Consider the following 23,786-nt stretch of genomic DNA (forward strand, 5'->3'; position numbering starts at 1 on the left):
TGATTGAATGATGATAAGCATGTTGGAAACAGGGAGTTGCAAGAATCTTGATAACATTGAAATTTGCATTAATGGCCTTAATACTAGATGAAGGAATGATGTTCTTGAAGAGATGATGTCTTGGAAGGTCGAAAGATCTCCAATGATATGATGCTACAAAATAAAGAAGTTGTGTGACTTAAAGAAAGAGGTTTCTATTAGACTTGAAGAAAGTGTATACATCGCTAGTTGAGAGGGAGGGCATATTGTGTCAACTATAATAAAGACCTAAAGAAAGAATAAAAATTGTAGAATGGTTGAAGTACTACTGATAAATATCCGTGATTGATAAAGTTGTGAACAAGACTTGGATGTTTTGGAAAATGAGTTGAACCTAAAATTGGTGTCACTGAAGAAGTTGAAAAAGGAAGCTTCCGACGTTATACACTTGATAATATGATAAACCAAGCAACATCAAAATAGTTGAAGAACCTAGAGGTTTGTGCTAAACACATGTATACATATATTGAAAAATTGTTATTAATTAGGGTCATGATTGTGCGAGATCTCTCCATAAGAAGTTTGAATATTTAGAAGCATGTGTGGATACATCTAATTTAGTTTATAGGATGAGATGAAGCATCTTGGAGCAACAAGATGCTTGGGAGGACATTTGGTCGGCCTGTGATGATGTCTAAATCCCAAAATAGGGAGGGTATCATTGGTCTTGTGGAGCTCTGACCTTGGATATGATACATAGATCCTTGTGGGTTGGTGTTAGAGTTGAAGTCTGATGGTACCTATAGTGGCCAAAGCTTAGAATACACCTTAGTCCCAACTGGTTAGATACCTTGGTCAAGTATCTAATCTATAACATTGCGTGTGTCATGACTCTTCATAGAACATATCATTTTTTAGTTAAATACCTCCCTAGTTAAGAGGGAGTGTTGAAGAATGTAACTAGTGCCAGTGTTCATAATTATATTTGTCAAAAGATATTATTATTATTATATATTAGCATGGGTTTCATGCTTTATTTATTTTATTTTTAAGTCAAAGCCTCCATTGTAGGCTTCTAGGATTTGTGTCTTGAGTCCTAGCAATTGTCATCATGTAATAGACCCTTCTTGGGCTTTGTATATCAAGAAAGAAAAACTATTTTGATGTAAAATGAGTCAAATACGCCTCATCCACCAAGTTGGCCTCAAAGAAGACAAGTTGAACTATTTTTGAGCCTCAAACCACTATATATTGGCAGCTACTCGACCTCATTTAGCACATCCATCAAGCAAGTTTCGATCTGCAGTTGCATGAGGAAAAAATGAGTGAAATATCTAAAAGAGAAAGAAGAACCCTAGCAAAGAAGGAGACACTTGTCAATCAAAAATAAGTTCAATTTCTCTTTGTTGCCACACATGCGAGTTTCTAGACTATTGTTGGAGGGCCGAAGACGCAGGACTGCAATAGGGCCGAAATTTTGAAGTTAGATGCGCTGAAATTTGGGTTGATGCAGGATTGAAGTTGTTTGACTATGGTTGACTATTGACATTTGTCTATTCATCTTGGGAGGCTAACTTGGTAGGAGTTTCTTTGTCTTGGTGTAAGGTTTTGGATTGTCTCAATTTGATTTGAATCTACTAGTGATAGAGTTTGACTGGGTTTTCCCCTTTATGGGGGTTTTGCTCTGGCTGACTGCATATATCTAGTGGCATCAACCTTCATATTTTTTATTTGATGATTGCTTTAAAAAAAAATTAATTAATAAGAATACAAGAATGTCACAAGTAATTGTCAAGACAAGAAAATCTTTCTGCCTTTTTTATTTTCTAACAAACTCCCCTCTTGTTCCTTTGTCACCGCTCCCATGAATATTCACTCCATGTCCAATTTGTGAAAGTTTCACATTGTATACAAATCTCATTGCCAGAGCAACCCAGAATCAGTTGATCTCATTTTGGATTGTTGCTGCAATATTTATGTATACATTTACGCTAAAGAAGCATTATGAACTGCAGAATAAATGAGTAGACGTTATAGGAGATAAGAAAGGATATTTTCAACCTCACATATTAGCATGATAGCACCAGATGTTTTAGTTCCAGGAAGTAGAGTGCAACCGCCTCTTTCATCTGGCATACGTAATCATAAGCATTCGGTTCATTCATCGAAAATCTACATTACATTCTTTTGTGGGAACCTAGTGCACAACTTTGTTGGTGTAGCTTTATTTTGGGAGGGATTTTGTCATTTTGGATTGTTGCTGCAATATTTATCTATACATTTACGCTAAAGAAGCATTATGAACTGCAGAATAAATGAGTAGACGTTATAGGAGATAAGGATATTTTGAACCTCACATATTAGCATGATAGCACCAAATGTTTTAGTTCCAGGAAGTAGAGTGCAACCACCTCTTTCATCTGGCATACGTAATCATAAGCATTATGTTCATTCATCCCAAATCTACATTACATTCTTTTGTGGGTTCCAGGAAGTACAGTGCAACCGCCTCTTTCATCTGGCATACGTAATCATAAGCATTCTGTTCATTCATCCCAAATCTACATTACATTCTTTTGTGGGAACCTAGTGCACAACTTTGTTGGTGTAGCTTATTTTGGGAGGGATTTTGTTTAGTGATCCGTATTGATCTTAGATTTGTCACATTTGGGAATTTAATACCATTAGTTCCAAATTAACTTTTAATTGTTGTTTTTGAAAAAAGTAGTGTTTTAGCCCAGCTATCCCACCTGTGTTGCACAGCATGTTAAATGAGCACACTATCAATTTGATACTTCTTCCATGCACTATACTAGTGTATGATTGAACTGAGAGGTTAATTCCATAGCCCAGTATGATGTATAACACTGTCCGTCCGTCATCAAAGTTGAAATTTTGCTCATGTTGGCCAAAATAAAAAATTTAAAGAAATCTAAAAATAAAAACAAAAAATTAAATAACTATATAAAACATCTAAATAATGTCAGCGCACAAAAAAAATGAAAACCAAATGGATCTAGAAGTTATTGCGCAGCCCGTGAAGAAATTGGATCCCTCTCAGCTCATGTTAGTTCCGTATTTAAGATGGATCTATGATGGTTTTAAAACCAACCCCTATGATCGAATATTACGGAAGCATATATAACAATTGCCAGAAAAAGTTATTGCCTGAGAGCAATAATCTGGCACAGCTCTGAAACACAATAACTACACGAGAAACAAAATATAGCCATTCAGACCCATTTTTGTTAATTTTAGAATTCTTACGTGGAAAGGATATTGAAGGCAAAGAAAGCAGCATATCTGAGTTTGATAATCTATCAAATCAGTCCAAGCACCTTATCAAATTGATAGTCTATCAACCTGAAATCTCTAATACCTAGCCTATACGGTTAGAAAAAGGCTAAGATCTTACCAAATGCCAGCTTACAAGGAAAGCATAAAAAGCAACTGTGCCTTTAGATCAATCAAAGATCGAGCCTTGCAACAATGAAGTTGAAAAGTAGTTAATCACCAACTTTTGACATGTAAAGACAATGTCAATATGCAACTAAATGAAGACAGATCACCACAATCTTCTTAGCTCCAATATGCTTGTCTCTTATGCAACGTTACAGTTTTTCGTAAGCACGAAATCTGTTGCACAATTTCTGGAGAGCTGCAACTGAATGTTGCATTGCATTCAGTTTCAAGTCCCTTGACATAGCCTGCAAAGCAATAAAAACAAAAGCAAAATGAATCCTGTAGGGACAAGGAAATTCAAGAACTTGAACCAAAATAAAACCAAGTCAAAGCATTAGCGATTTTACTATACCTGGTAGTCATTTCCATGCATCTTAATCAGTCGACCAACATAGACACGCTGCATAGTTGTGAGCCTTTGTAAAGGTGCAGTTTTTCTATCCCTCCGTCTTTTGCCAAGTGCAGATTTCAGATCTACAGAAAAGAAATATAACGTCTTTATCAATAAAAAGACCACTGTAAAGCTTAAAAAGTTATCAGTTTAGCATGGCTAAGAATATACCGTCAAAATACTCTCAAGGACATCAATATTGCACTAAGTCACCTGACACGGGGATTCGGGACACGGGGATTCGGGACACGTAGGATTCGAGATTCGTGGTGTCGGATTCGGACACGCTGACCCCCGGAACAGGACACGTTAGGACACGTTATATATTATTTTATTAAATATATATATATATATATATATATATTTAAAAAATATACATATATATATTAAAAATTAGATATTATCATATTTCTTACACAAATTTTAATTAATGATACAAATTTATTGATTTCAAACATAGATCTTCATCTATAGCTATTAGCATGCATAGTACATACAAAATTCAAATAAATGTCAGTGGTATTGATCACATAAATGATAAATCTATTAAAAATTTAAATCATGATTCATAATTCATAACTGAAAGACAACTTACAACTACAAGATAGTAAGATAAACACACTGACAACTATAGTTTTCTCATTAAGTCATCAAATCAAAATGTGTTACATAGGTAGTGTTGGTGCAATGCCAATGGCAAATAGAAATAGAAAATATAAAACAACTACAGGTATACAAGCCTCAAGGCATCAATCAGCATCAGAATCAGCATCATTGTCCCCATCATCATGGTCCCCACTGCTCTCCTCTACATCCTCCTACTCCACTGTATCCATGGTCGCCTCTGCATCTACTGGTATGTAGGTTGACCCCTCTAAGTCATCAAATCTAACAGGCTCTAGCACTGGATCATTGAGATCCATGTTGGCCAATGCCAACTCAACAGTGGTGTCCAGACCCATATCATCAGGAACAGTGTTACTTGGGAGCGAGAGCGAAAGCGAAGAGCGGGAGCGAAAACGGGAGCGGGAGCGACATATTCAGAAGCTCTTGGTTTGGTGCTCTTGATTAAATACGAGTTCCATACCCTAATACATGACAAAATTCAATGGAAACATTGCAATCCCCCAATCATAAAATCCTGAAAAACTAATAAGTCTGTTGGATTTTGAATGAAATCTAAAATTCTACTTTCTCCATATGAAATCCAATGAGGCCGAAACCACTCTCAAACATCCTGAGTCATTTCATGGTAATGTTAAAAATTTAAGTAAAAGGATGAAAATGAAGATTAAGGAGAATGTCACTTTTACTTTAAGAATTTAACATTACCATGAATAGCATATCAATACTAGGGCCTAGACTTGATCATGACGCTGCCAAAATGCTTTACTCCTTGCTCCAATAGCACAAATCACTTGCCAACAGCACAAATCACTTGCCAAATGACAATTTTAATGAGCAAACACGCCATTTTCATTCCCGCGCTGAGCTTAGCGAGTCCTGGAAACCGGACACGTGTCCTAAAATCGCGACACGCTTTTGAAAATCGCGACACGCCCTCGGACACGACGTGTCTGAAACGGACACGACGTGTCCTGTGATTTGGACACGAATCCGGACCGAATCGTGTCGGATTCGCCGGATTCGGGATTCGCAGGGGGTTTAGGACGAATCCGGTGACTTAGATATTGCATAAGTGAAAAATCAAATGCAGTCTCGGTCATGCGCTAGTATTCTTCCAGCTCCGTATCAGCGAGAAAAGGCCAAATAGCTCATCTGAATCTATAGAGATATTTGAAAATTTGTACAATATCGCAGAAAATGACAACACAGTAATTAATATTTTCTTCTGTCACTTGTCCTTGGCATAAGCAAACATTATGATTAGATTTTCTGGAGTTGAACTGTGTGAGAACTGCCGAGGCAGAGGGCAGAAGCCGAAACTGCCGAGAACAGCCAGAACTACCGGGAACTGTCGGAACAGCCAGGAAAGCTGACACAGAGAATAGAAGCTGGAACTGTCGGGAACTGTCAGAACAGCTAGGAAAGCTGACGCCAAGGGCAGAAGCCGGAACTGTCGGGAACTGTCGGAACAGTTGGGAAAGCTGAAGCAGAGGACAGAAGTTGGAACTGCCGGGAATAGCCGGCACTGCCTGGAACTGCGGGAACTGTCGGGAACGCTGACATAGAGTGTAAAAGCCAGAACTGCCGGGAATAGCCGGAACTGCCGAGAACTGCCGGGAAAGCTGACGCAGAGGGCAAAAAAGGCTGATGCATTCCCTAGAGGCTTACGCTGGGGTTTTTCGTGGGGCAGATTGGAGCTGAGGAATTGTCGGAGTGTTTATCCGGGGTTTCAACAGGAGCATATGTCTCCGAAGGAGAGCTGCATGCAAGGGACAACTAACTAACATTGGGACAGTTGTATGGTACTTAGCAGCAAGTACACCAAGCATGCAATGTTACAGCAAGCATGCAAGGGACATCAAACTAATATTGGGACAACAGCATGATACTTAGTGCAATAAGCATGTATAGGTACAACTAGCATGCAAGGGACAGCTAGCATGCTAAGGACAACAAGCATGCTAGGGACAACAAGCAAGCAAGGGACAAAAAGCAAGCAAGGTGCAACCAACACATAGGTCAATATAGCAACATGGTGCAGCAATGGTACATGATGCAGTACAATGATGGGTACTATCATGATTGATGAAGCATGGTAAGATGCAACATTGTGATGATGGGTGCATCATGGTGCAACACAGTGATGCACAACATGATGACGAGATGCAGCACGATGATAGGTGAAGGAGTCACCTTGGAGAATTAGCTGAAGCAGCATGTCTTCAAATGATCTCATGTATCATCTTCTTAGAGATGATCTATGCTCTTATCTAGATAAGTCGAAGTGTTGACTTCTATTGTAAACGTATTATCTCTCTCTCTCTGCTGAACTATTGAAGAACATATAAGAAGAATTGATCAAGGGTTTCCCCACATTAGGGTTTGTCCCTGGCTAGCGCCACATCTTGTGTCCTCTTGTCTTGGCTTGTCTTCTGCGATTTATGTTTATGTTCTATCTGCAGTTTACTTTAACGTTGATGTGATTGCTAATCTAGAAAAGATATAGAGCTAACTGTGAAAATTAAAATAATTGCTCTAAGCATAGAACATACCTAAACTTAACATGGAATCAGAGCTAAGGTGAAGACAAAGCCCAAGCAAGAGTGAAAGAGCAATCACCTAAGACAGTTGGGAAAGGACAGAAGGATCAATGGGTTCCTCATCCCTCTTCAAATTCACCAAGGGTGAAGTTAGAGCAGAGAATATTATCAGAGTGGCGCAACAGAAGCTTCTGATGGCCTACCTAAAGATCACTTCTATGGAAGTCCGGATCTAAGGATGGAAGGAAAGGCAGTTCGGCCATTATGCGAAGGAGTGTCTGAATGGCAAAGACACATCTCTTGATGAAGATAACAATCATTCTAGGGACATCTTCAATGATCAAGAGGAATGGTAGGTAATGCAAGTCATCAAGGATACAACCGACTCTTCAATGAAAGCAAGGAACCCCGGGTATGAAGAATCAAATGTTGTTTTTGATAAGATAAAGAAGTGTTATCTTGTATTGGCCCTCTCCTTCAGATTCTTTGGGAATCTGGCTTATTGATTGTAGTGCTTCAAGGCACTTCATCGAATAGAAGGGTGCACTCTCTAATTTGGTAGAGATGGAAACAATCGTGGGATTATACTTGGAGCCGATGCCACCTATCCCGGGAAGGGTGTAGGGAATGTTACCCCTCAACTGAATGAGGGTAACTCGATTCATTTACAGAATCTCTTTTATGTACCTGATCGCAAGAAGAACCTAGTGTCCATTTCAGCAATGGAAGTCAAAGGTTACAGGGTGGCACTCATCGATGGAAAGGTACGTGTTTGAAAATAGAATTTTCAAAGATGTTTTTGAGTTCAAGGTTGTATCAAGTTGTAGGAAGTCCACTAGGGACCATGTCCATTGACACATAGCACCGGAGGTCTGTGAGTCAGATGGTGACAGGGATGCTTGAATTCAAAAAGAGCATGAAAGTACATGTCTGAGATGTACCGAAGGAAAATCTTACAAGGGGACCATTCCCCTCATGTAGCAGGTCCACAGGTTTGGAACAACCCGAGGGGTTTGAGATTCATGATCAGGAATCTCACGTATGCAAGTGGAAGAAAGCCCTCTATGGCTTGAAGCAAAACACCTCGGGCATAATATGAGAGGATTGATAGCTGTCTGATGAAGCTGAGATTCACTAGGAGTGAAACCGATCCAAACCATTGCTCGAAGGTTGTGGATGATATACCTCTCATACCGGCACCTTCTGAGGACGACCTATTTCTGATAGGTGCAGACCCTCTCACTTGCACAAGTAAGAGGGAGTTGGATTCCGGATGTGGAATGGTAAACTACAAGCCAGTGACTACCTCGAGGATCTTAACTTTCAAAAGTTATATGGTGGTGATGACGGACCAGATTTGGGAAATGCCTCTGAGTTTCATAAACTCGTTTGCATTGATGTTCTTGGTGAACTTCCGTCCAGATATATGTTTTACAGTTAGCACGGTGAGCTCATATTTGGTTGAGCCTCACTGGATTGGTGCCAAGAATCTTCTGAGATATCTTTGGGGCATAATCTCTCATGGATTGAGATATATTATCTGAAATATGAAACTGCATGATTATTCGAATGTTGACTAGGCAAGCAGTGTGGAGGATCACTAGAGCACTTCTCAGTGTTGGTTCTCTTTGGATTCTACTTCGATATCATGGATGAGCAGGGAGCAAAAGTCGTTGCTATAAGCACCGCCGAGACCGAATACATAGCTACAAGTATGATCTCGTGTGAAGCTGCCTGGTTGCGAAAGCTCTTAAGTGAGATGTTTGTAAACATGATGAATACCACTATGATTCTCTGTGACAACTAGAAGGGGGATTCGATTATTGAGGAATTCTGTATTCGATGATTGCTCCAGCAGATAGACATCAGATACTGCCTTATCTGGGATATGGTAAGTCGATGAGCGAGGAGGCCCCATCGCATTAAAACTGATGTACAAGTTGCAGACATTTTGTCAAAGCCCGAGGGAAAGGTCAAATTTGTGACTTTCCCGAACGACTTGGAGTCGTTAAGAAACCTTCTTATAAGGGTCCTGCATGTTGCATGCATTGAGCTTTGGGGGGCTTGGGGTACTTACTGGAGCAACATACGACCACAGGGCAACTCACCCTCCCCTGGTGGTGCACTATGTACAGGATGACAAGTTCAACCTTCCCCTGTGATACCCCGTGGCGACCGTGGAACAGAATGATTAGTTCTCCTGTGGGTCGGAATGATTAGTTCTCTTGTGGGCCGAGATGATTAGTTCTCCCGTGGCAACTGTGAAACAGGATGATTAGTTCTCCTGTGGGCCGGGATGATTAGTTCTCCCGTGGCAACCGTGAAATAGGATGATTAGTTCTCCTGTGGGCCGGAATGATTAGTTCTCCCATGGCGACTGTGGGGCAGGATGATTCATTCTCCTGTGGACAAGATGATTAGTTCTCCTGTTGAGGCATCCTACCCATGCAGTCTGGGACTCATGGGAAGTACCTCTCATCTAATCAATGAGCAGGGAAATGGGGTTAGGGACCACAGTAGTACAATCAATGGACGCATCGTTATATCTACCGTACTCCCTATGTTAGGATGACCCCCATTGATTTGGGATCAATGAAACTGATCTAAGATCAGTATGAGTGGTTTGAGACACTCTCTTGTGATATTGATCTAGGATCAATAAAACTGACTTCGAGTCAGTGAGAGTGATATGACACACTCTCTTCATATGGCACTGACTTCAGGTCAGTAGAGAGTGGTATGAGACATTCTCGATCAATTCTTCATCTTCATGGTTCAGCAGAGCAGTGCAAGGCATTGATGGCAGAGATAGTACAATCAGACATATGGATCAGGGGATGGAGTTCTCCCTAGTTGAGAGGGAGTGTTAAAATTGGCAACTAGGGCCAAACTCCATGTGGGTCATCTTATTTATGGCAGTTGATATTTTTCTTGGATCCCTCTCATAGAGAGGTGTACGATTGATCTAAAGATCATCCAATTCCGATAAGTATTCATGGAGATATGAATTTATTTGTGTTATGGAACAATTTGTCAAGGTCGGCCAGCGACCAAATAAAGCCCACATGTGCTCAACGTTTTAGTATAAATAGAGGTGGCCTTCAAGTCATTTCAACACACTTGGGATCTATTCCTCTCTACTTGTCTTTGGGTTTTAGTAGGAGGAGAGATCCCAAGGGATAACGCTGCCCTAATCTAGAGGGCAGAAACCGGAACTGTCGGGAACTGTCGGGAACTGCCAGGAACTGCCAGGAACTATCGAGAACTGCCAGAACTGCCAGGAACGCTGACGAAGATGGCAGAAGCCGAAACTATCGGGAACAGTCGGAACTACTGGGAACATCTGAAACTGTCGGGAACTGTCGGAACAGTCAGGAAAGCTGACGCAAAGGGCAGAAGCCGGAATTGCCGGGAACAGCTGGAACTGTCGAGAACTGTCATAACAACCAGGAAAGCTGATGCAGAGGCCAGAAGTCGGAACTACTGGGAACAGCCGAAACTGTCGGGAACTGTCGGAACAGTCGAGAAAGCTGAAGCAGAGGGCAAAAGTCGAAACTGCCAAGAACAACCGGAACTGTCGGGAACCGCCGGGAACTGCCGGAACTGTCGGGAAAGCTGACGCAGAGGGCAGAAGCTGGAACTGTCAGGAATAGCCGAAACTACCGGGAACTGTCAGAACTGCTGGGAAAGCTAACGCAGAGGGCAAAAAAGGCTGACGCAGTCCCTAGAGGCTGACGCTGGGGTTTTTCGTGGCGCAGATTGGAACTAAGGAGCTGCCGGAGTGTTTATCTGGGGTTTCAGCCGAAGCATCTGTCTCCGAAGGAGAGCTGCATGCAAGGAACAACTAACTAACATTGGGACAGTTGTATGGTACTTAGCAGCAAGTACACCAAGCATGCAATGTTACAGCAAGCATGCAAGGGACATCAAACTAATATGGGGACAACAGCATGATACTTAGTGCAGTAAGCATGTATAGATGCAGCTAGCATGCAAGGGACAACTAGCATGCAACAGCAAGCATGCTAAGGACATAGGGAAAAAAAGCAAGCAAGGTGCAGCCAACACATAGGTCAATATGGCAACATGGTGCAGCAATGGTACATGATGCAATACAATGATGGGTACTGTAATGATTGATGAAGCATGATAAGATGCAACATTGTGATGATGGGTGCAGCATGGTGTAGCACGGTGAGGTGCAGCATGATGACGAGATGCAGCATGATTATAGGTGAAGGAGTCACCATGGAGAATCAGTTGACGCAGCATGTCTTGAACTGATCTCATGTATCATCTTCTTAGAAATGATCTATGCTCTTATCTAGATAAGTCAAAGTGTTGACTTTTGTTGTAAACGTACTCTCTCTCTCTCTCTCTCTCTCTCTCTCTCTCTCTACTGAACTATTGAAGAACATATAAGAGGAATTGATCAAGGGTTTCCCCACATTGGGGTTTGTCCCTGGCTAGTGCCACATCTTGTGTCCTCTTGTCTTGGCTTGTCTTCTGCGATTTATGTTTATGTTCTATCTGTAGTTTACTTTAATGCTGATGTGATTGCTAATCTGGAAAAGATTTAGAGCTAACTATGAAAATTAAAATAAATTGCTCTAAGCATAGAACATACCTAAACTTAACACAAACACAACATGTCAGGTGGATACCCTTGACAGAATGGTGGTACAACACATCCTTCATCAAAAATGTCCCCATTTATGGCACTTTAAGAATATCATCTTCCATCCATCACATCACCTTTGAAAGGGATAGCAAAAGTTCAAGTAGTGGAGAACCACATAGAGCACCAACAGAAGGTTCTCAAACTATTGAAGGACAACTTAATAAAAGCACAAAATAGATGAAACAACAAGCAAATTAGCATTGTAGTGAAAGGAAATTTCAAGTTGAGGAATGGATATTTTCAAGGTTTCAACCATATAAGCAAATGTCCCTCAAGCAACAAAAGGATGGCAAAAAATTAGCACCCAAGTATTATGGCCCCTATAAGGTGTTGCAAAGGATTGGAAATATGGCTTACAAATTAAATTTACCTCTATCTTGTTGATTTTCGTAGCTCAAGCAGCTACTTCTACATAGGCCTAAGTGTTTAGGCATGTAGAAGTCGCCTAATTGACCCTCAACCTTGGCAAATTACTTTAGCAATTACATTGATTTCTTGTATAAGACAAAAGTAAGTTAATCTAATATAACGCAAATAACCTTTGCATTAGTGCATTAGATAAATCTCAATCATCGATCTCAAGAGAGGTGACATCCAATCTTAATCATCAAACGTTTTGGAGATTAAATTTGCGGATTCAATCATAACTGAAGCATAGAAAAGAGAGGCTAAGCTGAGGGAGAAAGCACAAAACACACAATGAGCACAAGACATTGAGAGGAGGACATCTCAATGGTTGGGTGGAGAAGGACTTCCATTGAAGTGTGCCAAGTCCAAGGAAGGTGCAAGGAGCAATAAGGGAGACAAAGCCAGATCAGCTAAAGAAGATCAAAGGACAAATCTAGGTCTAGATCAATTGGATAACTCCATGTTTATTCTTGTATATTTAATTTCCTTAGAGAGTCATTTTCCCAATAAAGGAGCTTCAGTAGGTTCTAAAAAAATAATGAAGAACTATTTGATTGGGCAGAAAATTTGTGTTTATGTGATTGAGATTGGTTGATTTAATTTGCTTCCATTGAATACTTTTGTTTATGTCAAGATCCCAATCATGCTTTTATTCAATAGATTTGGGATAAATCTGCTAGGAATTAAATATCTAGGTTATTGGTTTAGAAAATTTAACATGGTATCAAATTGTCAATTCTGATGAACCAATTTTCGAATCACCAGGTGCTAGGTTCGTACAAGCATCAAGAGGCCAAGTTTAGCCAACAACCATACGATGCACTATTTTTATATTTTCAAGCTGAGTAATTAAGTCTTAGGACAATATAGCACAGGAATCACTGAGTAAAGAAACTAAAAAAAAAATGCATGGGGCCAAGATCCAAGTTATGAAAGTTGAAAGAAACAAACAAAATAAAAAATGTTGCAAACACGGCTAATAGATTGTTGGGCCCTATCACCAATCAACACATACCACAAGGTAGGCAAAGTGCCCAAGCATGAGGGCCTACAAGCTATGAGAGCCACAACCATTGAGATAGGGCTGCAACAGGCTGGAGCCATTTGTCAACACGAAGAATGGCGACAAGACCATGGGCCGAGGGGACGTGCAAGGGCGGCCGACAGTGGGTGCCACCAAGTTCCAACCAGGCCAAGGAGTAACTCAACACAAAGCGCAAGAGGAAAGAACTTGCAACCAAGAAAGGTTGATGCAGGGGTATGTAGAGAGCACGTAACCACCAAAGGTGCCACTTGGCAAGGCCGTGAGGGGATCGGCACTGCGGAAAGGTTGTACACGAGGAAGAGGTAGTGGGAGATGGGACCAGAGTAGGAAAACAAACCGCAAGGCAGGTCGAGACAGCCACTGGTTGCGCATGCAAACAGGGGGAAAGGAAAGAAGGTTCCAGCAACCAAGGGTGGAAAAGAGGTGCCAACAGCCAGGCCACACGCACAAGAGATGCCAACCACTCAACTAGTCAACAAGGAAACAGTGTGGGCCAAACAACAACCATGTGAATCATGTTCAGATGCTAGGAAAAGTGTCAGGGTAGCAGATTGGTTGCAACTGCCACTACAACCAATAGTTGCAAAGGTGACACAAACTGCAGAGTAACCATTAATCAAGATGGCAGTCAGGACATGCATAAGGGCAAGCAATGGGTCGGCGGAAGAAGCCACAATGAAACAACACTGCAGAGAATTGAGCAGTGGGCACAATGTGTTGGGATCGGCCCATGCCTATAGGTACAGGCAGTCGCAAAGCCACGGCTTTACAAGTAAAGGCAATCACAAAGAATGAGTCGTGGGCGTGGAGGAGGCGCAACGTGCAAGGGTCAACCAAAAGTTGCCATAAAAGTAACATATAGTTGTAAGCACAAAGAAGACAATGTAGAGTGCAACCAAGGAAACAACGACACGTTGTCAAGGGAACTAGTACGAAGGACAGTGCTAGTGCAACCAACAGTGATTGGTAAAGGTTACCTTTCAAAGGTATAGAGGGAGACTGTACCAATCAAAGGTTTGGTAACATATTTATGTGCGTGTCTTCAAAGGACCGAGACATAAATCCATGAGAAGTTCCTTGCATATCTATAAACCAGCAATAGCACTAGAAGGACTTAGCACAAGGGCTACAAATCTAGATATGGCAGCAGACCGAAGGGCTTGTGAAGAAATTTGTGTCTAGCTTGTAGCCCAACCCAGTTTTATGTTTTGCATGGTTTAATGCCCAATCCCATCATGAAACATGAGACTAATAATTGCATTTATATAAAACATTAGGACTATTCTACCATTTAATTAGCACAGCTAATACAAAAGACAAATTACATGCGCACACACAATTAGACACAGTGATTTTTGGTTAAATTGACCCCAGAAAAACCCCACTGCTTGGGGATAACCAGTGCTAGAAGGAGGCTATTATTTTGCTTCTCGAAAGAAAGTTTTTACAACAAAATTTCAAGAAAGGTTTAGCCTTATCTCATCCCTTTGAAGCTTCTTATCAAAGGTTGCTTTAACTCTAAGTTTTTTGGGTTGAATTAAGTCTGCTCACAGTCCTTTACTCTAGCAAATAATGCGCCTCCTTAGAGCTCACTGAACTCTAGGAATTTAATATTAGGAGCAGACAACACTTCAGAACTTTGACATGTATTTCTCTATTGAATACATAACTCTTATGTAGGCTTTTTCTACCCAATACACCTCACTGAAGCCTCTCTAAAAACACGCAGAAGCATGCTCTGTCTGGCCAAAGAATTTCACTGCTCTAGCCCGAGATTCTCAGCCTCTTACCATTTGACTGGTGGATGAGAAAATTGATGCCAGTACGTTGCCTCTTACTCAGAAAAACAGTTCGACTTGGTTACTAAAGTTTACAACGTTGCTCCTTGGAGATTCAAGCCTCAACCACAACTTAATCTTAGCCTCCTTGAGAATCGAACCATTGAACCTCTCTTGTACCCTTTGTTGTACGATTTTCTTCTCACAAAACCCTTCCTCCTTTTCTTCTTGTTGCTCCTCCTCTCTTCTCAATGTTCTCATGAGAATAATGAATGAGCCTCCAAACTCCTTTTCTCCCTTGTTGTCTCTTAGAAAAGATTGGAACCCTATCCTTAGGATCTAATGGTTGAGATTTAATCTCTAACCATTAGATCGAGGGTGGAGATGAGTCCCCTACTTGACCCTTCATGTGGTCCCCTTTTCTATTAATGAGCCTCCTTAGTACATTTTAATGTTTTAGTATCATGGTCACTTTTTCCTTATAAAGTCACTTTACATTCTAAAAAGCACTTTAATAAAATGAAGTGTACTTAGTACTTTTTCACATAAAGTAACTTTTGAATCACATGTGACTTTAATAATAAAGTGCCTAGTACATCTCCACATAAAAAGTACATTAGCCCCCTTGATATTAATAAACTCATAATATCACTTAGACAAAAAGTGATTTATGTGTCTCCCTAGGCCAAAAGGAGAAAAGCCTCGGAAACACCTCCTTGGTACATTTTCAACAGTTTGGAGAAAAGCCATCGTGAAAAGGGATGCTCCTGGGAGCACATTTAGGGAGAGCAAGCCTCCAGAGGACATTGTGCCAAGACCAAAGGGACAAAAAAATTTAGGTGGCTCTTGAGTAATTACCTCCCTCGCTAGGAGGGAATGTCAATGTTTGTAGCTCAGGTAAGTACTTCTACACAATACTGTGTCTAGGAATGCAAAGGTTGCCTAATAGACCCTCAACCCTAGCAAATTACGTTAGTGATTAAAATAATTTATTTTATAAGACAAAAGTGAGTTAATCTAATCTAATGCAAAGGTTATTTGTGTTGAAAAATGTAAATTGGTTCGATCTTCATAATGGCATATGTAATCATGATTTTATGTAAAGAGAAAATAAATTTATTATTGTTATTCTTGAGGCATGGGTTTCATGCTCAAAGGAAATTTATTTTTAGGTCAAGCACCCATTGAGTGCTTCTAGGGCTTGTCAGTTAGTCTACAGTTCAATTGAGTCATTGTCATGTATTGGAGACCCATCTGGGCATGTTACATATTGTTAAGAAAAATTATTTGAGTCAAAATAGAGTCAAAAGATCCTCCAAGACCCTGTTATGAAACCAGTTCACAAAAAATTAGAAAAAATAGATCAACACCTTAAAATTCAGCCTCTTCAAGGGGGCAACCTCCTTTACATTACACAAATGACAATTCTTGGATGATACAAATGACTAAACCTCCCTTCTATATATAGGAGTCTAAGGGGTCACAATATAATCAAGCTGACATAACAGTAATAACTTAAGGGCACAACAATAACAATAGTGGGTTTCTATGGGGCACACTAATAACAATATGGGGACAATAGGGGCACAATAATAACAATAAGGGCTACAATGACAATAGTAATGGGGAATCACTAGTATTATAGGGACCTAACATGCCCCTCTCCTTCTGAAAAGCGTTGTCCTCAATGCTTGAGTAGTTCTGGATGCTTCTGTATAAAATTCTCATCCTCCCATGTGGAATCTTCAGAGGATAAGTTCTTTCACTTTATGAGATATTCTGAAATTGATTGATTTCGTCGTTGTTGAGTTCTTGTTTCTGACTGCTTCAGGTTCCAATATGATTTTTCCTTCCTCATCCAGTTCTGGTAATATTGTTTGAACTGGGAGCTTGTCACCTATAACCTTCTTTAAACATGAAACATGGAAAACTGGGTGCACTCAGGAAGCTGCAGGAAGCTCCAATTTGTATGCCATAGTACCAATCTTTTGCAACACCTTATACAGACCATAATACTTTGGTGATAGTTTATTATCCTTCTTAGCTTGCTTGAAGGACATTTGTTTATATGGTTGTAGTCGTAGGAATACCCAATCACCTACATCAAAACTTTTTTCGCTGCGATGTTGATCTGCTTGTTGTTTCATTCTATTCTGCGCCAACGTGAGGTTATCCTTTAAGAGTTGGAGAACTTGTTGTTGATGCTCGATGTGATGTTTCCACTGCTTGAACCTTAGAATTTTCCCTTAAATATGATGTGATGGATGGTGGATGATATCCATAAAGTGCCATAAATGGGGTCATTTTTGCTACAGTATGGAAGTAAGTGTTATACCACCATTCAGCCAGAGGCAACCATTTGACCCATTGTGTCTATTTATCAAATACAAAGCAACGAAGATATCCTTCCAAACATTTGTTTACCATCTCAGTTTGCCCATCCGATTGAGGATGATAAGATGAGCTATAAGCTAACTGAGTACCGAGACAAGAAAATAATTCTATCCAAAAATTTCCAATGAAAATGGGATCTCTGTCACTTACAATAATCTTTGGGTTTCCATGTAGCTTTTGAATTGTTTCCATAAATGCAGTAGAAACTGTACAAGCTTTAAATGGATGCAATAATGTAGAAAAGTGTGCATACTTGGTAAGTCTGTCAACTACCACCATGATGACACTCTTTCCTTCGGACTTGGGTAAACCTGTGATAAAATCCATTGAAACCTCCTCCCAACGTTGGCTTGAAATGGATAAAGGTTGTAATAGACCTGAAGTCTTAATTGTTTCAACTTTATTTTATTGGCAAACCAAACATTCCGCCACAAACTTTTGAATATCTGATTTAAGGCCATCCCAAGAAAATTCCTTCTTAACCCTGTGGTAAATTTTTAAAAATCCTGAGTGCCCTCCTAAGGGAGAAGTGTGCAATTCCATAAGAATATTTTGTTTGAGTTGGGAATTCTTACATAAGTATAAGCGATCTTTGCACCATAACGAATCATTTTTCCATCTAAATGTATCAGATGTACTGGGATCTTGTTGTATCTTTTGAATGAGTTCCCACACTTCTTTGTCATTCTTCCATTCATCCCTTGCTTCGTTTATCCAATTTGGTTGGATAACAGAAATGGTGCACAACAATGCTTCCACATCCTCATCCTTTCTTGAGAGTGCATCTGCCACAACATTTTGCTTCCCTTTTTTGTAGATGATTTCAAAGTCATAACACAACATCTTTGTGACCCATTTTTGTTGCTCTTCAGAGGATAATGTTTGTTCTAAAAAGTATTTAAGACTATCATGATCCATTTTTACCTTGAAGTGTCTTCCCATTAGGTAGGGTCACCATTTCTTAAGTGCATGTAGTATTGCCAACATTTCATTCTCATAAATAGCTGTGTGTAAATACTTTCCTTTGAGCCGAAATCGTTTTGAACTTCGGGTCTGAATTTCAGAGCTTGTCTCGCTATATTTTCAGAGATATGATCTGAGGAAGTTAGGGTTTTTGCAGACTCTCGAATTACATTCCAAACAGGCGACCTAGGGAAAATTGTCATAACTTTTGTTCTGAGCATCAGATTGAAATTTCATAAGAAGTTTCAGAAAGAGGACGACCTGTAGTTTTTTGTATATCAGTTTCAGGTACCAAGGTCGAAAGACTAATATACAAAAGAGATATACAAAAAACTGACCTTGGTACCTGAAACTGATATACAAAAAACTACAGGTCGTCCTCTTTCTGAAACTTCTTATGAAATTTCAATCTGATGCTCAAAAAAAAGTTATGACAATTTTCCCCAGGTCGCCTGTTTGGAATGTAATTCGAGAGTCTGCAAAAACCCTAACTTCCTCAGATCATATCTCTGAAAATATAGCGAGACAAGCTCTGAAATTCAGACCTGAAGTTCAAAATGATTTCGGCTCAAATGGGTTTTTTTTTAGCTTCTGAAACGTCGCAGAAAAAAAGTTATAGCGAAAATGCCACAATGACCTGTTTGGAGCAGCGAAACCCTAGAATCCAAAGCTCTGATACCAAATGTTATGAAATAGCTCACAAAAAGATAGAAAAGATAGATCAACGCCTTAGAATTCAGTCTCTTCAAGGGGGCAATCTCCTTTACATTACACAAATGAACAATTCTTGGATGATACAAATGACTAAACCTCCCTTCTATATATAGGAGTCTAAGGGGTCACAATATAATCAAGCCGACATGACGGTAATAACATAAGGGCACAACAATAATAATAGTGGGTTTCTATGGGGCACACTAATAACAATATGGGGACAATAGGAGCAGGGCTACAATGACAATAGTAATGGGGAAATCACTAATATTATAGGGACCTAACAGGCCCTGTCATGGTGCAAAGATCAAGTCGGCCCTCACAAGTGGACAAGCCAGCCTAAAAGAAGCAATTCGACCTAGTAGGAGACCTATATATAAGGGAGGCTTCGACCTCGCTTAGAGCACTCACTCTCACACAAGTTCGATCAAGGAAGAGGAAAAGGTGCAAGAAATAGAATAACAAGAAGAAGAAAAGAAGAGCGAGAATTTCGGATTGGTTTTGGGCTATCACTCCTCACACATGTGAAGAAATCAGGGCACTTATTGCAACAGTAAAGGCCGAGTTATAGAAGTCGAGTTAGGGCATCAAGAAGTACACTTTGCAAGTTGAGTTCTCTACAAGAGAGAATCAACTCAAGCAAAGAGGAAAGGAAGAAGAAACTACCATAATTTTCCACACGTGCAAAGGCTAGGGTTTCTGCACAAGAAACTACTGGAGGTCGAAGTTGCAGAAGAATTTGCTGGGAGGACAAAGGTGCAAAAGAATTTGATGGAGGTCGAAATTGCAGAAGTTGCTAGAAGGAAAACTCGTCAAAGAGGAAAGGTTTGACTTGGCCTTGGAGGGTCTTGATCCAAGGGTCGTATGTCTTGGAATTCGTCAATTGAAGTACTATAAGAAGAGAAGAATTCTTGTGGGTTTTCCTCTCAAGTGGAGAGATTTTGGCCCTGGCTGATCACCTACATCTTGTGTCCTCTTGTCTTATTGTTCTTTAAGGTTTGGTAGTTGTTTGATGAAAAGAACACAAAATATAATCAAGTGAAAGAAGAAGTTAATTAAGTTAAGTAAAATACATCACAAGCAGTTATCAAAGTAAGAGAAATCACCTATCTTGTTGCCCCTAGATTTCTCAACAATTTGCATTAGTGAATCAAATGAATCTCAACCATCAATCTTAAGTGAGGTGAGATATAATCTCAACCATCAATAACTTTCGAGATTAGAGTTGTGGATTTGATCATAACTCGAGCTTATAAAAAGAGAGACTAGGCTAAGGGAGAGAGCGCAAGAGAAACAATAAGCACATGACATTGAGAGGAGGGCATCTCAATGATTGGGTGGAGATGGACTTCCATTCAAGTGTGTTGGGTCCAAGGAAGGTGCAAGGAGCAACAAGAGAGACGGATCCAGATCAACCAAGCAAGATCAAAGGACAAATCTATGGCTTGACTAGTTGGATAACTCCAAGTTTATTGTTGTATATGTAGTTTCCCAAGATGGTTATTTTCCATTAAGGGAGCCCGAGTAGGTTCTGAAGATTTAATGAGGAACAGTTTGATTAGGCAAGAAAATGTGTGTATGCTTGTGTGATTGAGATTGGCTGATTTAATTTGCTTCCAATAAATATTTCCGTTTATGTGAAGATCTTAGTGTGTTTTTATTCAGTTAATTTGTGATAAATATGCTAGGAATTAAATATCCAAGTTACTAGGTTCAAAAAATTTAACACATCTTCATGTGTACACCTAAACTTCAATGTTTATCGATTAAAGAAAGCAATCAATGACAAGATTTCAGTGCAAAATATTTCACCAAAAAGTAATAAAGGAGGGAAAATCATACTAGAAATTATCCTTGAAACAAGGATTAAGTAGGTGTGAAATCAAGCAATTACTGAGTACTTCATCTAATGGAAGAACCTATTAGTGGAAGAGGCGATATGGAAAAATGAGTTATTCATGCAATAACATCCACGGCTAGTCAAATGTTGAGGACAACACTTGTTTGAATGAGAGGGGCATGTTAAGCATTAAACCCCTTATTAAGCCCAAATATTGAGTTCTCACATTTGCAGTTTCATATTAGTAGGTCGGCCAAAACTTTTGATTGTACCCTTTAATTATAATTGTACCCTTTGTCTCTTTTATATATATATATATATATATATATATATACCAAAAAGGCCTAGTTTTGGGATCATCGCATCTTGTCTTGTGTATTGGATTCGTTATTAAAAGAGGTTTACCCCTCCAAGTAGATTGTATTCATTAACTTCTTTTCATTTTTATAGGTGCATGGTTCATCACATCAGATTTTTCAGAAGAAAATTTATTGATTATGTCCAAAGTGGCTCCCATGACTACAGAGAATTTACATCTTCAAAAACAAGTGGATTTGTATGCATGTCTTCACTCTCATACAATGATGCAATGTGAAAATGGAACACAGATATTCACGATACCTTGTATGAGGGTGAGGAAGTAAGGATGTTGTGAACTAATGTTAGTGAGCTTTGCTTGTATGGAAGCAAATTGCAATTGCAGCTCTGCTACTTTCTTCTAAGTTCTGAACATCATTGTCGAAGTCTTTCACCGGCATCGTACACAACATTGCTGATTGCCTGCAACACTTTGCTCAGCCAGAAGATCCAATCCAAACAACACAATCAATCACAACATCACCTAATCACAAAAACTGATTACTGATTCAAAAGGTGCAGCCCTTCACAAAGTTCAGCGAATTTAAGTTCTTTATTTGAATTAGAAACAAAACAAAAAAACAAAAACACCAATTAGTATTGAGATGGGTGACCTCTAGAAGTTCTAATTTTAAACAAAAAGAACGTGAGCTTGTGATCTAGCTACAAAATGGAGAACTAATTGGACGAGTGATGAGCTCCATCCTCCTTTGTAATAAGGACATTCTTGTGGTAGTCGATAACTAGGCCACCTATGGTTTGGCTGTCGTGCTCAAAGATTGGCCAGTGCCTATTATCAGCTATGTTCTCAATTACTAGATAGCAACGATTATTGCAACCTAGTACCAAACCTGGAATTTGACATTCCACGGAACATTTTTTTGCTTTTTAGTTTTTACATGTATATGATGGTCAATGAAAATTCCAAAACATCGACAGTGACAGGTACAAAAATTTGAAACCGTATATGTGACATCCAAGTATTTGAGTTACCCATCGTAAATTCTAATCGTTGGTGATCTTGATAGAGATGATTTTGAAGGACACATCACTCCTAGGCTAACAGATGAAATAGCATTTTTGCAAATGTAAACTGACCCATTATCCGTCTTAACCAAAGGTGCAAATCCGTCAGAATACAGCCCAGCAGTTTTTAATGTGAAATTCGATTATCTGTTTGTCCTTATGCAATCCAAACATCCTTTACCTTATTCAATATTAGTCAGTGACCCAAACTTGGAGTAATAATCTGGTTACATCTATGATCTAAAGCTTTTCCCCTCCCAAATGTATTTGACGCTCATGAATATGCATAAAACGTAAAATGACGGGCATGAAAAACAAATAATCATCAAAAAAAATTCACTTCACTTCGCGCTCAGGGTAAATTTGAAATTCGAGGCCCGCTGGTAACGTCAAGGAGTTATATATCTGTGTGATAGAGAGAGAGGTGCCGTGCGGGGGCAAAAAGTTTAGGGTGTTGGTAGACACAACAAACGCACCTCATGGCATTAGGGCTTAAAATATCTCTCTGTCTCCAAAAAAAACCGATTTAGGGTGAAACAACAAAACGAAACTTCCTCGCGTTTATTACGTCTATCAAACATTTTAGAATTTGGGGTTTGCATATTGACCAAAAACAGCAACCATCAAAATGTTTTGGGCTTGGGGAAGTACCATCCTCTTCTAAGTCACTGCCACTGTCGATAACTTGAAACTCGAGATCCTTAATTTCGCCATTGTCTTCATTGGGCAGATTCGGCTCCGGCGGCTTCTGCAAGCTTTCAACCTCGACAATGTTCCCACAACGGCTTACTGCCCCAATCAAATTTGGATTAGAAGCCACCCCGAACGAACGATAGTTTCGAATAACGGTGCCAATCTCGTCCCACTTTCCACTGTTCGCAAAACAATTGAAAACAAAACGAAGCCACGATTACTCCGCCATGATTTTCAACAACTTTCGATCGAACGAAAGAAGATTTGCATTGAGATATCCGGACGGAATTTCAACTGTAATTTTAGAAATGAGAAATAGAATTTTCATACCTTGTCAGTTCTCTGAGCTTTGGAGGAACACTAAAGGCGGGCTTGAAAACATGCGGCTTAACCCTTGGAAGACCGACCTGCACTTTGGGTCTGGATTTCTTAGACCTTCGCCTTGATCCCCCCATTTCGCTTGTATTATGCTCCTACGGTAGCTCTGCAAAACCCTGCGCACCTTCTAAAACCCTTGGGTAGCGTGAGGTTTTGAAAGATCAAGGTCATATGACGCGACGGGCTTCATGTAAGAACCTCTCATGACTGGCTCGAACGGGAAGTTTTTCAGTTTAAGTTGCGCGAAAGTGTAAATATTCTTTTAACATAGGGATATGATATTCCAATGTGAAACATAGCGATATGTGTGTCTTATTGGTGGAGGGTTCATTTGATATGATATTAATTTTATAAATAGTTTTATTTAGAAATCTTTTACATATAAATTCAATGGTTGACAAATGTTCGATGGTCATCAAAATATTTGTGGCATTTGCAATGTTAAGAATTTGTAATAATATTGAAAATTTTCAGAGCACGGTGGTGTGATAAGGTGTCTCACATTTTTGA

At 39.7% G+C, this 23,786-nt stretch overlaps 1 protein-coding gene across 1 annotated transcript; it reads right to left on the reverse strand.

Moving 5' to 3' along the window:
• Positions 1–3,187: 3,187 nt before the first annotated feature.
• Positions 3,188–23,542, reverse strand: LOC149202036 (uncharacterized). Its single transcript, XM_089403073.1, has 4 exons — positions 23,229–23,542; positions 22,857–23,077; positions 3,794–3,915; positions 3,188–3,686 (listed from the first exon to the last, which is right to left on the reverse strand). Exons 1-4 carry the CDS (start codon positions 23,351–23,353, stop codon positions 3,591–3,593), a joined length of 564 nt encoding a protein of 187 aa, XP_089259199.1. The 5' UTR covers positions 23,354–23,542; the 3' UTR covers positions 3,188–3,590.
• Positions 23,543–23,786: the final 244 nt, after the last annotated feature.

This window comes from Pinus tabuliformis, chromosome 2_1 (genome assembly GCF_031772625.1).
Source record: "Pinus tabuliformis cultivar Carrire ecotype Pingquan chromosome 2_1, CPIR1, whole genome shotgun sequence".
Lineage (NCBI taxonomy): Eukaryota > Viridiplantae > Streptophyta > Pinopsida > Pinales > Pinaceae > Pinus > Pinus tabuliformis.